This window comes from Canis lupus, chromosome 21 (assembly GCF_011100685.1).
Source record: "Canis lupus familiaris isolate Mischka breed German Shepherd chromosome 21, alternate assembly UU_Cfam_GSD_1.0, whole genome shotgun sequence".
NCBI classification, from domain to species: domain Eukaryota; kingdom Metazoa; phylum Chordata; class Mammalia; order Carnivora; family Canidae; genus Canis; species Canis lupus.
Genome location: NC_049242.1, coordinates 29,107,687 through 29,128,118, shown reverse-complemented (window position 1 = coordinate 29,128,118; position 20,432 = coordinate 29,107,687). Strand labels below are relative to the sequence as shown.

Here is a 20,432-nt window from a genome sequence, read left to right as displayed (position 1 = left end):
ACAAGGTGATCAATGGAGAACAACTTCAAGATAATGCAGATACTGCATTTAAAACAGGACTTACAACAAGGAAGATAAGAACTTCACCGTAACTATCATAACTAGGGTAAAGCCTATTAAAGAAAACTTGCTTATAATAATCATCAAATAGGAAATTCCAAAAGACAAATAGAAATAGTTTTATTAATTGAAATAGTAAAACTAAAAGCTTTAATCACTCAAAAAAGTAATCCTGGACTGGCTTAAGAGAAATTTAGAATCACAAAAGAAAGACTGAGTGAACTTAAAAGTAGATTAATGCAAATTATCCAATAGGAAAATAATGAACAGAGCCTCAATAATCTATGAAAAAAAAAATCAAGGCTTAACATAGGCTTAACCCCACAGAATAATCAATAAAATACAATGATAACAAAACTATAAAGATAGCTGAATCAAATGAGGAACAAAAGGGTAAAAGTTGTATGTTCAGTATATGGAGAAAAGCATTGCACAATTCTATGACATTCTAACATAAAAGAAGGAGAAAGGAAGGAAGAGGTGTTCAGAATGGTGAACATAAACTCAGGTGCAGATGAGCCCCAAGACAAGGGGTGGATGAGGAGTCAAGAAGGTTCAGGAGCGTGGTGGGCACAGGGTGATAGGCCCGGGGCAGTTCCAAGGATTGAAGTATGGATACACAGTGTGAGAAAAGCAACATTTAGAAAATTTGTAGATGAGTGACCCGTGGTTTGTGACATTAAGAAATGATACAATCCCTGCTTCATAGTCTAGGAAAACCCCAATACGATGGGGAGGAACAGCCATGGAAATAGTCAAGACCATGGGAAGAGATGTAGATGACTCCTCAAAGGCCTTATACTCAAATTTATTCTGTAACCCAATGACCCAGTAGCCACACTGAGGTCTGTATCTAGAGTAAACATTTTGATTATCTGTGCCTTGTCTAACACCAAGATTTATATTATGAAAACGTTTTCTAGAGTATACCCCCAAGATCCAGGCAGTCTTCTTGGACACCTCTATTTCCCAGTAGTGTTTCCCTGAGGAGAAATATTGGGAGCCCAAGATACCATAATTACTAAACTTAACAGGCCAAATTGGCACAGACATCACTTGTCTCTGGTCTTCTGAAAGGACAAGGCTTAGATTTAAGTTGCTTGGGTTCAGTGTGATGTCCACTGCAGAAAAAAAAAGAAAGAAAGAAAAGTAAGATCAGGTGACAAGTATGGGGTTGGTTTATCTTCTGACATTATAAAGAGGGAACTTGGGAAATGATTTGGTAGAACTTGTATTGATGGATTGGGGAAAGGAGTAAGACACTGGAGAATTGTATTTCATACACACACACACACACACACACACATATATATGCTAAAAAAGATATATATATATATATATATATATATATATAGAGAGAGAGAGAGAGAGAGAGAGAGAGAGAGAATATTATATATATTAACACATGGAGCTAAGATTATGAGATCTCACTGAAATCGCAAGTTTCTGAAAGGGGATTAGAGCACAGAGATTTGAAGAACCAGTAACTTCTTCTTACCCCAGTAGCACTGGACTTGTGTTAGCTCTGAAATGATAAGAGAGTCAGTGATGCTGACTAGAAGCAAATGACTAAGCACCAATGCCTATCTCTTCTCCAGAGTAGGGCCAGCAGAGGGGAGCCCTGTGAGGCTATGAACTGGTGAATGAGAGGATGGACTAGGCATCTAGCCATTCCCCCTTAGATTTAACCACATCTCTCTCAGCAATATCCATCTTCTGTGAATACCCTCCTCCTTTCTATTCTCTCTTTGAAACTATACCAGCCCCCCACTTTAGTCACTGACACCACAGGAGTCCCACATTCACCCATCTTGTCCTGGCTCTCCTCACCTCTACACATGCGCAGCATTGTGCTCAGATCTGGAGCATGGAATATACTCTTCAGTCTTTTGGAAACAGTTTTTGGCTTCTTCAGTGTCCAGATCTCACTCCTAGGCATGACAAAAAATGTTGATCCTACTTCTCTTACCGTGTATCCTTCCAATATGACTGCCTTCCTCTCTCTTTCCATGCCACTGATGCACTTGAACCCTCCTCCCTGAGAAGCTTGAGTTGGGGAGAAGGGAGAGTCCTAATGCTGAAGCCAGAAGAAATGTGCTCATGTCTACCTTCTCATCTACTATCTGTATAACCTTGGGAAGGTATTCATCTCAAACAGTTTCTTCTTCTAAAAATGGAATAGTTAATCTTTTTCTTGATACCTCATGGACATAATAGAAAATTTGATGAAATAACATGTAGGAAAAGCCTTTGCTACCTCTAAAAAATGTATGCAGTCTGTGGGAAAGTTATCACGGTGGGTCTTTCAAGGAGGCCATAGATGAGTCTTCCCAGGCAGAGAGATCAGTAGTGAGGCTGCAGATGCTAGCTATGATGTGAAATCCACAGGTCTCTTTTTGAGAGCCTGTGAGCTTGTGCCCTCATCCAAAGCCTGAATCCCAGTGGTGTGACCCCACAAATAACATTTGAGATTTCAGGTGCTCTGGAAAAAAAGTTAAAAACACTTGGTAAAGGAAAAATTATGACCACCAAACTACAAACTGTTAGTATTTCATGTGTTTGTGAGGAATTTAATGTTGCCAGGTAGGTTGCCAACTTAACCCACAAGAACTACTTTCCTATATAAGCTTCTAACAAGTGTGAATAGGAAGAGATTAATTATGGCACCACGGTCAAGCCTGAGGCTCAGGGTTTTTGTTGTTGTTGTTGTTGTGGTTGTTGTTGTTGTTGTTTTTAATCTAAAGAGAACCTGCAGAATGACCTGGTCTTTTATATTCTCATGCAAGCAAAGTAAATATAAAGGAGCTGCTCCTACAACCTACTTTAGGGCTTGTTGAAGCCCTCCACGTGATAAGATAGGCATGGATGGAATACAGGAATGAGACAAGGACAAAGTAAAGTCATAGACGCCTGATAGTAAAATCCCTGATCCTTATTACCCTTACTTTCCCTAATTCTGTGAACTCTGACCACTAAATTCACCACCATAGAATGTGATCTATTCCCCATACATATGGAGCACTTAAATCCTTGTCTATGACCAACAATTTAAAATAATACTACATCCAAATTTCCCTGATTTGGAAGACTTTTTATTCTGATTGACCATCAGAACACTCATATGGCTACAATCCTTTCTTCATAACACAAAAGCACCACCCCATGGTCACCCATACATACCATTTCATGATTCCACTCATGTCCTAGAAGAAGAGAGAAAACAAGAGTCAAGGTATATAAATATTAGAGCAGGATTAATGAAAGATAGAATAGAAGAACACTAGAGAAAATCAGAGAAATCAAATGTGAACTATTTGACAATATCAACAAAACTGACATACCATGAAGAACAGAGAAGACAAATTATTAAAATTGGGAATGAGAGGGAACACATTACTACTGACTTTTACAAAAACTAATAGAAATATAAAACTATGAACAATTGTATGCCAACAAATTAAATAATCCACGTGAAATGGACAAATTCCTAGAAAGACAAACTATCAGTGCTAATTTAAGAAGAAATAGAAAATCTGAATACTCCTAAAAGATGTAGCTATTAGACTGGAAATAAAGAATTTCCTGTGAAGAAGGCAGGCCCAGATGGCTTCACTGGTGAATTTTGCTAAAGATTTAAAGTGGAAATAATAGAAATACTTCACAAATTCTTCCAAAAAATAGAAAAGGAGGTTATAGTTCCCAACTCATTCTATGAAGCCAATACTACCCTGATGCAAAAACAAGACAAAGACATCACAAGAAAAGTGAACTACAGGCCAGTATTTCTTATGAATATAGATGTAAACTTCTTCAACAATATACTAAAAAACTGAATCCAGCAAAATAGGAAAGATGATATATACACCATGGTCAAGTGGGATATATCCCAGAAATGCAAGTTTGGTTTAACATAAGAAAAGCAATTCACATAATTCACTGGATTAATAGAATAAAAGTAAAAACAACATGATGATTTTAATAAACACAGGGGAAAATTTTTGACAAAATTGTGTCCCAGGGATAAATCCTACTTGGTCATGGTGAATAATTTTCTTAATGTGCTGTTGGATCCTATTGGCTAGTATCTTGTTGAGAATTTTTGCATCCGTGTTCATCAGGGATATTGGTCTGTAATTCTCCTTTTTGGTGGGGTCTTTGTCTGGTTTTGGAATTAAGGTGATGCTGGCCTCATAGAATGAATTTGGAAGTACTCCATCTCTTTCTATCTTTCCAAACAGCTTTAGGAGAATAGGTATGGTTTCTTCTTTAAACGTTTGAAGAATTCCCCTGGGAAGCCATCTGCCCTGGACTCTTGTGTCTTGGGAGGTTTTTGATGACTGCTTCAATTTCCTCCCTGGTTATTGGCCTGTTCAGGTTTTCTATTTCTTCCTGTTCCAGTTTTGCTAAAAATGGCCCAATGTAAAAATACTATTATAAGAACATTAAGAACAGAAGTACCTCTTATTCCCAAGGTAACTAACCTAAAATCTCATCTAATTTTTCATCCATTTTTAAGTATGGAATTTCTTTGTTAGCTCAGACTTCTGAGTCAGTGTTGAAGGTAACAACAGCATGCAAACAACAATAATACCTCTAGCAAACAATAGGCATATGATAAAATGATCCATCCCTATCACTACAGTGAAGATCCAGATAATAGGAAAGTTGTTATAAGAACTTTCAAGGGACAAGGTTATGAAGGGACAGCATCACAATCAATAGTATATATCTTAACATGTTGGAAAGGAACACTCAAACTCCCTAATCTAGTGTAAGAGTAAGTTCCTTGGTTGGCCTGTTTGTCATTCTTTGAAGCTGTTATCTAAATGTGGGAAGTTAACCCCCCAAATTCATATTTATCTACTGAGCACTGTTTTTATTACAAGTAACCAGATACCAACTGAAGCTGGTATAAGTGGAACAGATGCCTGGAAAAGTGACATAAACACGAGTCTTCATGAAGGCAGTTGAAAGAGCTGTGAAGAGCTTGTGAATGAACTATAAACAAGAGAAAAGGAATAAATCTGCAAGATTTTTGTTTTTACTCATATATAATTAAAATGCCAAAAAATTCACCTTCTATAGTTCACAATTTAGTAGGTTTTAGTTTATTTATGGGACGCCTGGGTGGCTCAGTGGTTAAGCGTCTGCCTTCGGCTCAGGGGGTGATCCTGGGATCGGGGATCAAGTCCTACATCGGGCTCCTTGCACAGTGCCTGCTTCTCTCTCTGCTGTGTTTCTGCCTCTGTGTGTGTGTGTGTGTGTGTGTGTGTCTCATGAATAAATAAATAAATAAAATCTTTAAATATATATATATATTTATCATCACCACTATTAAATTCCAGAATATTTTCATTATTGCAAAAAGAAACCTTACTGTTAATAGCAATCATTTCCTATTGCCTCCTCTCCAGAGACTCTGGAAACTACTAATCTAATCTGTGTTTATGGATTTATCAATTACAACCTTCATATAAGTGGAATCATACAATAAGGGCCTTTTGTGTCTGCCTTCTTTCACTTATGTTTTCAAGGTTCATTCACATTATAGCACCTATTAGTGTTAATTTCTTTTTAGAGCCAAACAATATTACATTGTTTGGGTATGACACATTTTATCTATTCATTCTTCAGTTAATCTTTCCACTTTTGAGTTCTTATGAACAATGCTACAATGAACTTCTGTATACAAGCTTAGGTGTGGACCTGTTTTAATTCCCAGGAATGGAACTGCTGAGCCATATGGTAACTTTAACTTTTGGAGGAACTGCCAAGCAGTTTTCCAAAATAGCTTCAACACTTTACAACTTCACTAGCAGTATATGAAAGTTCCAACTTCTACACCTCTTTGTCAATTCTTTGTATTGTCCATTTTTTGGTGGAATTATCATTGTGGTTTTGATTTTACATTTCCCTGATGGCTAATAATATCAATCATGTTTTCATGAGCTTATTGGCTATTTATATATCTTCTCTGGGAAATATCTATTCAAGTACTCTTTTTCTAAAAAAAGATTTATTTATTTAAGACAGAGAGAGCAACATACTTAAAGGATCTATCCAACAAGAGGACTTAACAATCCTGAATATATATGCCCCGAATGTGGGAGCTGCCAAATATTTAAACCAATTAATAACCAAAGTGAAGAAATACTTAGATAATAATACACTTATACTTGGTGACTTCAATCTAGCTCTTTCTACCCTTGATAGGTTTTCTAAGCACAACATCTCCAAAGAAACGAGAGCTTTAAATGATACATTGGACCAGATGGATTTCACAGATATCTACAGAACTTTACATCCAAACTCAACTGAATACACATTCTTCTCAAGTGCACATAGAACTTTCTCCACAATGGACCACATACTGGGTCATAAATCGGGTCTGAACCGATACCAAAAGATTGGGATCATCACCTGCATATTCTCAGACCATAATGCCTTGAAATTAGAACTAAATCACAACAAGAAGTTTGGAAGGACCTCAAACACGTGGAGGTTAAGGACCATCCTGCTAAAAGATGAAAGGGTCAACCAGGAAATTAAGGAAGAATTAAAAAGATTCATGGAAACTAATGAGAATGAAGATACAACCGTTCAAAATATTTGGGATGCAGCAAAAGCAGTCCTAAGGGGGAAATACATCACAATACAAGCATCCATTCAAAAACTGGAAAGAACTCAAATACAAAAGCTAACCTTACACATAAAGGAGCTAGAGAAAAAACAGCAGATGGACCCCACGCCCAGCCGAAGAAGAGAGTTAATTAAAATTCGAGCAGAACTCAACGAAATCGAGACCAGAAGAACTGTGGAACATATCAACAGAACCAGGAGTTGGTTCTTTGAAAGAATTAATAAGATAGATAAACCATTAGCCAGCCTTATTAAAAAGAAGAGAGAGAAGACTCAAATTAATAAAATCATGAATGAGAAAGGAGAGATCACTACCAACACCAAGGAAATACAAACGATTTTAAAAACATATTATGAACAGCTATACGCCAATAAATTAGGCAATCTAGAAGAAATGGACACATTCCTGAAAAGCCACAAACTACCAAAACTGGAACAGGAAGAAATAGGAAACCTGAATAGGCCAATAACCAGGGAGGAAATTGAAGCAGTCATCAAAAACCTCGGACACAAGAGTCCAGGGCAGATGGCTTCCCAGGGGAATTCTATCAAACGTTTAAAGAAGAAACCATACCTATTCTCCTAAAGCTGTTTGGAAAGATAGAAAGAGATGGAGTACTTCCAAATTCGTTCTATGAGGCCAGCATCACCTTAATTCCAAAACCAGACAAAGACCCCACCAAAAAGGAGAATTACAGACCAATATCCCTGATGAACATGGATGCAAAAATTCTCAACAAGATACTAGCCAATAGGATCCAACAGCACATTAAGAAAATTATTCACCATGACCAAGTAGGATTTATCCCTGGGACACAAGGCTGGTTCAACACCCGTAAAACAATCAATGTGATTCATCATATCAGCAAGAGAAAAACCAAGAACCATATGATCCTCTCATTAGATGCAGAGAAAGCATTTGACAAAATACAGCATCCATTCCTGATCAAAACTCTTCAGAGTGTAGGGATAGAGGGAACTTTCCTCGACATCTTAAAAGCCATCTACGAAAAGCCCACAGCAAATATCATTCTCAATGGGGAAGCACTGGGAGCCTTTCCCCTAAGATCAGGAACAAGACAGGGATGTCCACTCTCACCACTGCTATTCAACATAGTACTGGAAGTCCTCGCCTCAGCAATCAGACAACAAAAAGACATTAAAGGCATTCAAATTGGCAAAGAAGAAGTCAAACTCTCCCTCTTCGCTGATGACATGATACTCTACATAGAAAACCCAAAAGCCTCCACCCCAAGATTGCTAGAACTCACACAGCAATTTGGTAGCGTGGCAGGATACAAAATCAATACCCAGAAATCAATGGCATTTCTATACACTAACAATGAGACTGAAGAAAGAGAAATTAAGGAGTCAATCCCATTTACAATTGCACCCAAAAGCATAAGATACCTAGGAATAAACCTCACCAAAGAGGTAAAGGATCTATACCCTAAAAACTATAGAACACTTCTGAAAGAAATTGAGAAAGACACAAAGAGATGGAAAAATATTCCATGCTCATGATTGACAGAATTAATATTGTGAAAATGGCAATGTTACCCAGGGCAATGTACACGTTTAATGCAATCCCTATCAAAATGCCATGGACTTTCTTCAGAGAGTTAGAACAAATTATTTTAAGATTAGTGTGGAATCAGAAAAGACCCCAAATAGCCAGGGGAATTTTAAAAAAGAAAACCATATCTGGGGGCATCACAATGCCAGATTTCAGGTTGTACTACAAAGCTGTGGTCATCAAGACAGTGTGGTACTGGCACAAAAACAGACACATAGATCAATGGAACAGAATAGAGAATCCAGAAGTGGACCCTGAACTTTATGGCCAACTAATATTCGATAAAGGAGGAAAGACTATCCATTGGAAGAAAGTCTCTTCAATAAATGGTGCTGGGAAAGTTGGACATCCACATGCAGAGGAATGAAACTAGACCACTCTCTTGCACCATACACAAAGATAAACTCAAAATGGATGAAAGATCTAAATGTGAGACAAGATTCCATCAAAATCCTAGAGAACACAGGCAACACCCTTTTAGAACTCAGCCACAGTAACTTCTTGCAAGATACATCCACGAAGGCAAAAGAAACAAAAGCAAAAATGAACTATTGGACTTCATCAAGATTAGAAGCTTTTGCACAGCAAAGGATACAGTCAACAAAACTAAAAGACAACCTATAGAATGGGAGATTTTTGCAAATGACCTATCAGATAAAGGGCTAGTATCCAGGATCCATAAAGAACTTATTCAACTCAACACCAAAGAAACATACAATCCAATCATGAAATGGGCAAAAGACATGAAGAGAAATCTCACGGAGGAAGACATAGACATGGCCAACATGCACATGAGAAAATGCTCTGCATCACTTGCCATCAGGGAAATACAAATCAAAACCACAATGAGATACCACCTCACACCAGTGAGAATGGGGAAAATTAACAAGGCAGGAAACCACAAATGTTGGAGAGGATGCGGAGAAAAGGGAACCCTCATACACTGTTGGTGGGAATGTGAACTGGTGCAGCCACTCTGGAAAACTGTGTGGAGGTTCCTCAAAGAGTTAAAAATAGACTTGCCCTACGACCCAGCAATTGCACTGTTGGGGATTTATCCCAATGATTCAGATGCAATGAAACGCCGGGACAACTGCACCCCGATGTTTCTAGCAGCAATGTCCACAATAGCCAAACTGTGGAAGGAGCCTCGGTGTCCATCAAAATATGAATGGATAAAGAAGATGTGGTCTATGTATACAATGGAATATTCCTCAGCCATTAGAAACGACAAATACCCACCATTTGCTTCAACGTGGATGGAACTGGAGGGTATTATGCTGAGTGAAGTAAGTCAATCGGAGAAGGACAAACATTGTATGTTCTCATTCATTTGGGGAATATTAAAAAATAGTGAAAGGCAGCCCCGGTGGCCCAGCGGTTTAGCGTCTGCCTTCAGCCCAGGGTGTGATCCTGGGTACCCGTTATCGAGTCCCACGGCCGGTTCCCTGAATGGAGCCTGCTTCTCCCTCTGCCTCTGTGTGTGTGTGTTTCTCATGAATAAATAAATAAAATATTTTAAAAAAATAAAAATAAAAATAGTGAAAGGGAATAAAGGGGAAAGGAGAGAAAATGAGTGGGAAATATCAGTGAGGGAGATAGAACATGAGAGACTCTTAACGCTGGGAAAAGAACAAGGGGTGGTGGAAAGGAAGGGGGGAAGGAGGTTGGGGTGTCTGAGTGATGGGCACTGAGTGGGGTACTTGACGGGATGAGCACTGGGCGATATGCTACATGTTGAAAATTGAACTCCAATGAAAAAATAATTTAAAAAATAATAAAAATTTTAAAAAAGATAAATTCGAAAGTCAGATGCTTAACTGACTGAGCCACCCAGGCACCCTAGGTTGTCTTTTTTATTGTTGAGTTGTAAGAGGTTTTCTATATATCATGAATATTAAACCTTATCAAATGTATGATTTGAAAATATTTTCTCCCATTCTGTGAGATGTTGTTTTCACTTTCTACATGGTGTCCTCTGAAGCACAATTTTTAATTTTGATGAGCTCCAATTTACCTTATTTTTGGTTGCTAGTGTTCTTAAGCACCATATCTGTGAAGCTATTGCCTAATTCCAAGTCACAAAGATTTCTACCTATGTTTTCTTCTAAGAGTCTTATAATTTTTGCACTTTCCTTACTTTTAGATTTTTTTATCTACTTTGAGTTAATTTTTGTATATGATGTGAAGCAGGGGTCTACCTTTATATTTTGGCTTGTGGATATTGTTTTCCCAGCCCAATTTGTTGAAAACATCTATTGTAAGTTTATTAAAGTTTGTCTGGTGATATAATCACTTACAGATCCTGGTAAAAAATGCAAAGGCTGGGTGGGACACCTGGGTGGCTCAGCATTTGAGCATCAGCCTTCAGCTCAGGGTATGATCCCGGGTCTGGGGATGGAGTCCTGCATAGGGCTCCCTTCCGGGAGCCTACTTCTCCCTCTATATCTCTGCCTCTCTCTCTCTCTGTGTCTCTCAAGAGTAAATAAATAAAATATTTTAAAAAATGCAAAAGCTATTTTACTACAATGGATCTGAGGACCTAAAGTTAAAATAGCACTTCAGGTGATTCTGATAGAAGAAAAAAAAAGAAGAAGAAGAGTTATTAACCTCTATCACAAACTAATCTGAAAGCAAAAAAAGAAGAAAAAAGGGAACTAAAAAAAGCATAAAGAAAAAAGAAAGGACTAAAATGCAAGTATCAGAGAGAAAGGAAACAAGCCAAAATGTGAAAATCAATTATCCTTCTGCTTGATAACAAGAATTTTAAAAAGTATTTTGGAAATACAGCAAAGAAAGGGAAGAAATAGACAGGAAATCAAGCAAAAAATATGAAAATTCTGGAATTCCCTTAATGACCATCATACATCATGACTCAGGATCATAGTCACACTAATAATGCTTCAAAAATAGTATATAAATTTTAATGTTAGTTCAAATTGTTCTCTCAAGTCTCTATAGGTTTGCACCAACATAATTTCCTGACACCAGCAACCTTTCTGACATACACATACACTCATATACACACTTGCACACAGAATCTTACCACTCAAGTATGACACATCCTATCCATATATTTCCCATCCTCCTAAGAAAAGGCTCAATGTTCTTTCTCTTTATACTTAAAAAAAAATCTAAGAGGAGAAATTTATAATAATAAATACAGATTTTTTAATTTAAAAAAAAAGGATTCATTTCTTAAACCTGAAAATGCATGTATTTTCCTGTAGCTAAAATAAATGAAAAAAGTTTGACAAATGTCCAACACTGGATCACAGATAATAGGGGTATAGAGAATATCTCTGGATACCATGGATCTTCAAGTGTATTTCCTTACTTCATAAAATAATAAAGTAGGACACTCCCCTGCAATGCTTATATTAAACGGTCCATGATATTTTGAATGGATGGCAAAGAGGGGCTTCACAAAGCCAAAGGAACCTTGTAGTGTCAACACTGAGATCAGAGCCCAAAGACACAGAAATGAAAGTAACATAAATTCTGTTTCAAGAATTCCAAATTGGGGGATTCTTCTTACCTGCAGCAGGTCCACTGTTGACCATTTACTGCGATGCTCCAGATCTGAGATGAGCTCTTTCACCAACTGGTTCTGCTGAGCCAACTCAGCCTCACCCTCAGCCAAGTTATCCAGTATCCTCTTTTCCTCTTCTTCTAATTTTTGCAGAACTCTCTGCTCTTCACTGTCCAAAATGCTTCTAAGCTGATTGAATTCTGTTCTAATTCTTTGTCTCTCAGTCTGTATCTGGTACTGCAAGATTAAACAAACAAAAGAGATAAAGAATCTATCTGCCTGAAAGCCTACTGTGTAAGGGATTACGAGCCAGGAAAAGAAATATTTTTTCACTGAGTTCTAATCAAGAGGGAAATGGAGGCATGGGGTCAATTTTTGGGAAAGCTGGGTATTTTTCCTACTGTTTTCCCTTTAGTACATACCAAAAAGCAAGCCTCAGACTGTCTTTTAATTATTTTTTTATTGGAGTTCAATTTGCCAACATATAGCATATCACCCAGTGCTCATCCCGTCAAGTGCCCCCCTCAGTGCCAGTCACCCAGTCACCCAACCAAAGCAAGCCTCAGACTGTCTTATCCAGGCCAACCCTGGGATGAAATGTAATACCTAAATGAGGCTTTAAGTTGTATGTGGCTGTATTGGACATTGACATCTCCCTGCATTACCACATTTCCAAGTTTAAACCTTAGGGAAAATCTTGGTCCTTTGTCCAGAGTCCTTCACCAAAGGTATCAGAGCTTCATTGGAAAAGAGGAATGGAAGACAGAATTCTCTATCCTTCCTCACCAAAGAATCTGTCTTTATGCTCAGTTCCAAATCCCTGTGTGTACTTGTAACATGTCCACTCTCCAACCCTCAATTGTAACTGAGACAGGACAAAGAATCAAATAGCTTCTGGATGCATTCGGTGTCAGGGAAAAAAGAAGGGGCTTCCTTGTGATTTGGACTGAAGGTCCTGCCAAGATTCCTGTGTCAAAAACCCATCAGAAAGCATCTCTTCCTACCTTCCAGGAAGTCCTCTCTCCTCTGATATCAGTTTCCAACTTCTCAGCTTTCTGCTGCTCTTTCCTCAGCCTCTCCACAGCTGCCTGGAGATTCTCCTGTGAGAGAAAAGTCACATCAGACGACTCACATTAGGAGACATCATCAACCTATGAGCTTTCTCAGCAAAGAATGAATGGAGAAGAAATCATGCTGATCTCAGAAGAGACCAGTTAACAGAAACAGTGATTAGAATCTATGATATGAGAGAAAAGCTAAGGAGAATACATCATTTGTACCTGGGTGGTGGAAGTCACCATCCCTCACCAAGAGTAGCCTAATTCTCTCTTTTCATAGAAGATTGATCCTGCTGTAACAAGAAAAATCCCATACTCTTACTGACACTCTTTCCACATCCAATCCACAAGGTTGGAACAGCAATCATCCTGCTGAGGGGAACTATGAGAGCCAAGTTTGTGAAAGGAATCCCTGACTCATATAACAAAAGAGAAAAAAGGAAAACTTCTCACTCTTGGCCAAGAGTCTAGGCTCTAGATTCTATGCTCATTCTTTATTTTTTTTAAGATTTATTGATTTATGTTAGAGACAGAATATGTGTGTGTTTGTTAGAGTGGGGGTGGGGGAGGGGCAGAGGGAGAGAGAAAGGGGAAGAGACTCCTTGCTGAGAGCAGAGCCCCATGTGGGGCTAAATCTCATGACTCTGAGATCACAAATGAGCTGAAACCAAGAATCGGAGACTTAACTAATTGAGCCATCCAAGCCCCCCAAGGCTCACCGTTTATGTAAGTGTAAGGAATAAGCAGAATTGTCCTTTAGGCATTGGAAGCTTAGCATAGAGACATACCTGGAATATTACAGGGCTCAGTCTCATGGTGCCAAGGTGAGTAAAGAAGGATGGAAAGGTGAGATTTCCCACCAAGTACCATCTTCCCTCCTGTCTCCCTCCATCCTGGGCCTTACCTGATACTCCTTGACTACTTCCTCCACGAGGAATGTTTGGTGTCCCCGGTGCTCCTGAGACCGCTCACAAAGCCAACAAATGACCTTTCTATCCTCCTTACAGAAGAGCAGGAGCTTCTTTCCATGGCGCACACAGAGGTCTCTCTTCAGCAACTCTTCTGGGTTCAACTCAAACATTCTGATTCTCTCCACTATGTTGACCAGATGCTGATTATGCCATAGGTTACTGAGTGAGTATCTGACACCACACAGAGGACAGGTGCTTTCCCCTCTGGGGCTGATCTCTGCCTCCTTATTATTCACAGCAATGCAGCCTTGACGGAAGCTGTGACCACAGTCTAGACTCCGGGATTCTGTCGAAAGCTCCAGGCAGATGGGACAGGATACCTCATCCTGTATGTTCAAGATTTTTAAAGCCATAGTACGTCTTCCTTGGCTCTTCCTATATTTGCTCCTGAGCCTCTTCTTGCTTAAAAGTTCCTGGATGGCTGGACAGATTGAAAAAGGATAAGGTAAGATTGGCAGAAATGTAAAAGAATCATAATTGTGCAGATATTAAGGATTGGCCAAGACTGAAATGTTGGAAGGACAAAAAGAAAGAGGGAAAAAAAAGAAGAAACAGCAATGAAATTCAGTGGCCTGGTAAAGCTGCTAATGCCTCAGGCTTCTTCTGCAATTGTTCTTCTTTCAGCCTGGAATGATCCTCCCCTTGATATTTGCATGACTTCCTCTTACACTTCATTCAACCCTTTCCTTAAATATTTTTTTCATCAGAAGGACCTAATATGATTACTTTATCTATAGCACAATTACTAATATACCATTTGTTGTACATTTGCCATTTTTTCTTATTATATTATATGATATATGACATCTTTTCCTTAAATATCCTCCCCGTAAAATCTAATCCCTACATAGATCAGGCACTTTGTTTTTATTCACTGCTGTATCTCTAGTACCTAGAATGCACAGGAACACAACCTTTGATTAATTTATAAAGAACCTCCTCATTTCTCCTTAGGTAATGAAATTCTTTCTTTTAATCATCCTTTCATCCTTTTGTTCCATTAATTATCTGTTTTCTAATAGATAAACATTGGGACCACAGATATAATTTCAACATAAGAAATACTTACCTCTAAATATGCCTGTCCCATATAGAACCCTTCCATTCTTTCATATTCACTCCCAGAGACACTCACAGAAATAGCAAAGGCCACAATAGGGAAAGAATTTTATCACTAAGAATTATCGAACCTATTTATTCTTTATATGAAAGTCCTTGAGAAATGAGTACTTTATTGAACTGTTTAAATTGAATGAAGTAGCTTATAAAGATTATTTCATTCTCTAAGTTGAATTAGGGTAAATACAATGTCTTCAGGATCCTCATTCAGACATCTGGTAGGTGTGATAAACACTACCACCCAGAGGTCCATGTTTTGGAAGAACTAATAATTTGCCAAATAGGAGAATGTCAAAGATATCCCCCTTGCATAAGTAAGGGTTTAACTAAAAGGTGTGAGAAGGGATATGGAATGAGAAAGAGGAAAAACACATTCTAGAGAAAAGAATTCACATGTATGAATGCCCTGCTGATGGAAAATACAACACGTACAGGTTTTAAAATGCCCATATGCCTGGTGTGCCGAGATTTGCTAAGCTTTTGGCATTAATGCGCCTGTAGAGACCAAAAGAGTCACACTTTCTAAATGATGTAAAAGAGACAGTCTCTCTCCAAAAAGCAGGGATCAGTGATAGGAATTGTAGGACAGGCTGCTGGAGGGAATACAGAGAAGCAGATGAAGCTGAGAGAGAAGGTAAGAGAAAAGAGACAAGATTGGGAGTTGGGTTGGATATGTAACAAAAAAAAAGTCATCATCAGGCTTACATCCTTTCTCCCACAAAAAAAGATACTGGCATTACCTTCTTCTAGTACTTTGACTTATTTTTATTATTTTTCAAAGGTACAGACCTCTGCTTCCACAAGTGGGTTGTTACTCTTGTAATGAAATATTTGCTGGTAGGGTCTTGGAAGCTCCTCTCATGACTCTTACCAGGTAATCAATCTATTGCCCCAAGACTTACCTAAGCCATGTTAGTTTCATACATACCACCTGGTCTTGTTTTCTAACAAGTAACCTCTTGAAGGGGATAAAGTACCTTCCATATCACTGTGTGGACCCTCATGACTGACATGAGAAGGTCATGATGCTATGCTGTATCTCCTGTCCTGTATGCCCCAGATAAGCTACCTGAACCTGACTGGTTTACAACCTGCTAAATCATATGAATGGGAATGGCAACCCAAACCTAAAACTATTGGTGGTAGTCAGTCAGAAGGCATCACAGAGTGGTAACATGGTGACACTGCTGATTCTCAGAACCTGGGTTCATTATGGACAAGAAACTGTGAGGCAAAAAAAAGGGAAGATCTCAGTAGATATTAATGTTATGATACCTGTTTTAAATAATTGAATTCTATCCCCCATATCGATATCACTTGTGTGAATGTGATATTTTTTGGAAATAAAGTCTTTGCCAATGTAATCAAGTTAAGATGAGGTAATACTGGAATAGGATGGGCTCTAAATCCAGTGACAAGTGTCCTTTAAGAAGAAGAAAGGGAACATGGCATACAGGGAAGAAAGGCCATGTGACAATGGTGGCCAACACTGGAGCAATGCAACAGCAAGGCAAGGGACACCAAGGATTTCACGAAACCACTAACCAGAAGCTAGGAGAGAAACATGAAACAAGATTCTCCCTTATTACCTAGAGAAGAAACCGACTCTGCCAACATCTTGACTTTGGACTTGTTTCCTGAACTGTGGAAGAATAAATTCCTGTTTTAACCCATAATTTATTATAAAACCTTAGGAAGCTAACACAGTTGAAATAAAAGAACTCAGCTGTGTAACAAACTATAATCTTCCCTTTCCCCTAAAAAGAGAAAAATAGGGGCATGATGGAAGCTGTATTAAGATAAAGTTAGGTCCAGAAATATGTCACTTCTCCAATCACCCATGAAGTGAACCTGGTGAAAAATAAAGCTGAATGTGGGCTGGCCAATGTTATCTAGCCAATGGTACAGATACTGAAAATTGTCCAAAGGCCATATGTTATTAGCTCCTAGTTACAATGACTTTGGTCAGATCAGGCTTTAATGACTGGCAAGACCAGGGGTTTACACATGATAATATCCACCTCTGCTTACAACTGAAGCTATAAGCCAACCATAGGGATGGGGTTCTCTGTTATCCTTCATTCTATTCAGAATCCAACCAATGCTGAGAAACAACTAAAGTCTATAGGGGAATGGACCATGAACTCTACCATGGGGTTATAAACCTCAGGTTCACAGTGGGGCTACAAGAAATTGATGTCAAATTAGCTGCCACCACACTGGCCACAGAAGGAAGACGGTATAAAGGAGCCAGTCCCCCACACATAGGTAGTGACCCCACCAAAGTCCAAGAGTGACCTGAGAGTCCAGCAGTGGTCAGGAAGATAGGAAGGGAATACAAGTAGTATCTGCCTGATGGAAGTCCCCGGTCAGCTGGCTGTCACAAGTGTCAGATGATTATATCCTATACTTGAGTCTTCTCCTAACATCTGGACTCATGATAATGCAACTTTATGCCTCTCTGCAGGTCACATAGTAAAATAAGCATCTCCAGGAAGTGGTGTGCAGGAAAGGATGTTCTCTGAATTTTCAAACAGCATCCTCGCCACTTTTCTTGGTTTCATGGGCCAGAAACTTCCAGTGGGGGAAGTAGGACCTATTTTTGACATGAAGAGACCTGGGGAGCTCAGAAATATTGTGGTTCCCCTCCCCATAACTCTATATTGGGAGTTCCTGCTTCAGAAACTCCTTAGAATTCAGGACTAAATTTGCATTCCCCCTCTCAACCCCCCATACATGACCCTCTCTCCAAGAGCTCAAGCTGTCTGGCAAATATATTTTTAAAAAGTAATATTTTTAGCAAGTCAATTAAAAAAAGTCATTCTGTAACAGGACCACTTTTATTACATTGTTCCTGGTCTCATTAGTTCATCAGAGGATGCTAAGAATGTTTTCTTCAAACTAGTTCCAATCATTTCCACTACCATTATCCTGTCAGGAGCCATATGTCTTCCTGCATGGATTCTGGGAAACTATTCTCCCTGAAACTATCACTGCCCTTCCTCAGTTTGCTACCATCTCTGTTCTTACATCATTGAGTAGAATGTTCCTCAAAGCAAGTACCAGTCCTGTCACCCTTACTTGGCTCAAATACATGTCATCCAGCATGAGACAGTCATCATCCCCACCGTCTAGTCAGGGCCACATTATATACCGCCTCCTCCTGCCTCTAACACCTGAGGCCACCCCCTTCTCTTCTCCCTGCTTATTCTGCCCCAGCCCACACGGACCTCCTTTCACTCTTGGTAGGAAACCCATACTAAAGCCTTTAAATCCCTCACATTCTTAAGATTCTACTCAAATATTTCCTCATAATGAGGCCTTTATGAAAACTACTTACAGTTACGAGGCCTTTATCAGGTCACTGCATTTGACACTTACAAACTGTTACCCCATAATATTAGTCACCTTCTTGTGTACATATCCATTATTTGTTTGTGTACAATCTCTCCCCAAGTAGACCATAAGATCTTTTTTTTTTTATTTTTTTTAGACCATAAGATCTTATTATGTATTTAACATTTAGTGCATGTCGAATGCATATTCATTGCACTTTTTTTAAACCAGCAGCTTTAGGTCCTATGAATCAATTGTTTAAATAAAGAAAGAAATAATAAATCTGTTTTTTCCAATGTGCTGGGCTTTGTTTTGGACCGTGGGGCACAATTAGTGTCTGAGCAGAAAGGTACCCTATCCAGGAGTAAACCATAGACTCCCGGGGAGACCGGAGAACAGGATGGAATGGGCATGTGTCAGAATAAATCCATCACTGTGTATGGCCCCTTTTGAGCAATAATCAACCCCTGTTAATTAGTTCTGAATGAAGAAAAATAGTAAAGAATTGAGGTAACCATGCAAAAGTGTGTCTACAGAGGAAGAATGATGAAGAAAGAGCCCTAAGGCAGGTAAGGATGGGTCAGTGGGCTACTGGAAGCAAGAGTACTTGGGCCTATTCTGGAAAGTTGCAAGGATACTCCTGAGATTGGCACTCCCAAGAACACAGGGTGACAGGGGGCCACAGAGACAGGTGGCAGGCACATCACTCCACAGACCAGCAGCTAAGGAGATGTCAGCAAGGCCATAGACAGCCCCTTGGTTGGTTTGCCAGAGAAGAATGAGAGAATCAGCTTCAATATTACCCCAGTCATGCCCCCCAAACTCCATTCTGTCTCATGCTCCACTCTAGGAGCTTGGGCTTTCAAACATTTGGAACACAAGGACCTCTTTTGCCAGCTTTTTTTCAAGCAGGTAGACGTGGGCAGAAGAGAAAATACTTTCTGTTCATCTTTGAGAAAGAGAGATAGAGAGCAAGAGAGGAAACGGACCCAATTCTCTTCAGCCAGTTAGATAATTCAAACTAGAGAATAGAAAGGGGATGAGGATGGACACAGGCTGGAGAAAGAAGGGCCCCTCCAGGAAAGAAACAATGCCCTCCATCTCTTGGGCGTTCCTTTCTCTCTAGGCCATCCTCTCCAGAGTCAAGGCCACCATCTGTCTGCATTCAGAGCAGGAAGTTGGCAAGCTGACTTCGATTCCCGTCAGAGCAAGTCTGGGCCACACAAAAAACTCACATAACTTGGTATAGTACCTTCTTTCTAGCTTCTCCTACCCTCTCCCTCTCCACACACAGACCCTCATTAACTTCCCCAACTCACCTGTAGGCCCCAGCAGAGAAGTCTTGACTCCCGATTTAAGTGGTGAAGAACAGCCAGGGCAGGCGTCCTCAGCATTTCCTCACCAAACAAGTGCTGGGTCTGCGTAGCTCCTTCTGAGCTGCTGGCTTGGAAACGAAAGTGAAATCCTCAGAGCCGAAAGGAAGATGACAGGGGAAGGAGCTTCTGGGCCCAACAGGCAGCAGTCCTGTAGAGCGGAAGAAAAATGCTTTAACTCAGTGGTTCTCAAGTGGGGGAGGCCAGGGCTTGTCCCAAGGGATGTTTGGCAAAGTCTGAGGACAAATTTGGTGGTCATACCTGGGGGGTGCTACTGCCATCTAGTGGGTAGAAGCTAGGGGTACGGCTAACTGTTCTACAGTGCACAGGACGGCTCCCACAGCAAGGAATTCTCCAGTCCAAAATGTAAATGGTGCTGGGAAAATTGGACATCCACATGCAGAAGAATGAAACTAGACCACTCTCTTGCACCATACACAAAGATAAACTCAAAATGGATGAAAGATCTAAATGTGAGACAAGATTCCATCAAAATCCTAGAGAAGAACACAGGCAACACCCTTTTTGAACTCAGCCACAGTAACTTCTTGCAAGATACATCCATGAAGGCAAAAGAAACAAAAGCAAAAATGAACTATTGGGACTTCATCAAGATTAGAAGCTTTTGCACAGCAAAGGATACAGTCAACAAAACTAGAAGACAACCTACAGAATGGGAGAAGATATTTGCAAATGACGTATCAGATAAAGGGCTAGTTTCCAAGATCTATGAAGAATTTATTAAACTCAACACCAAAGAAACAAACA

General features: G+C 39.5%; 1 protein-coding gene across 1 annotated transcript; it reads right to left on the bottom strand.

Annotated features, from left to right (window-relative positions):
- Positions 1-615: 615 nt before the first annotated feature.
- Positions 616-19,703, bottom strand: TRIM34 (tripartite motif containing 34). The gene is given in 8 exon segments (NM_001205191.1): positions 616-1,181; positions 1,559-1,585; positions 1,891-1,991; positions 3,241-3,263; positions 11,814-12,044; positions 12,812-12,907; positions 13,770-14,257; positions 19,611-19,703. Coding segments are annotated over 7 exon segments (1,464 nt in total). The 5' UTR covers positions 14,190-14,257; positions 19,611-19,703.
- Positions 19,704-20,432: the final 729 nt, after the last annotated feature.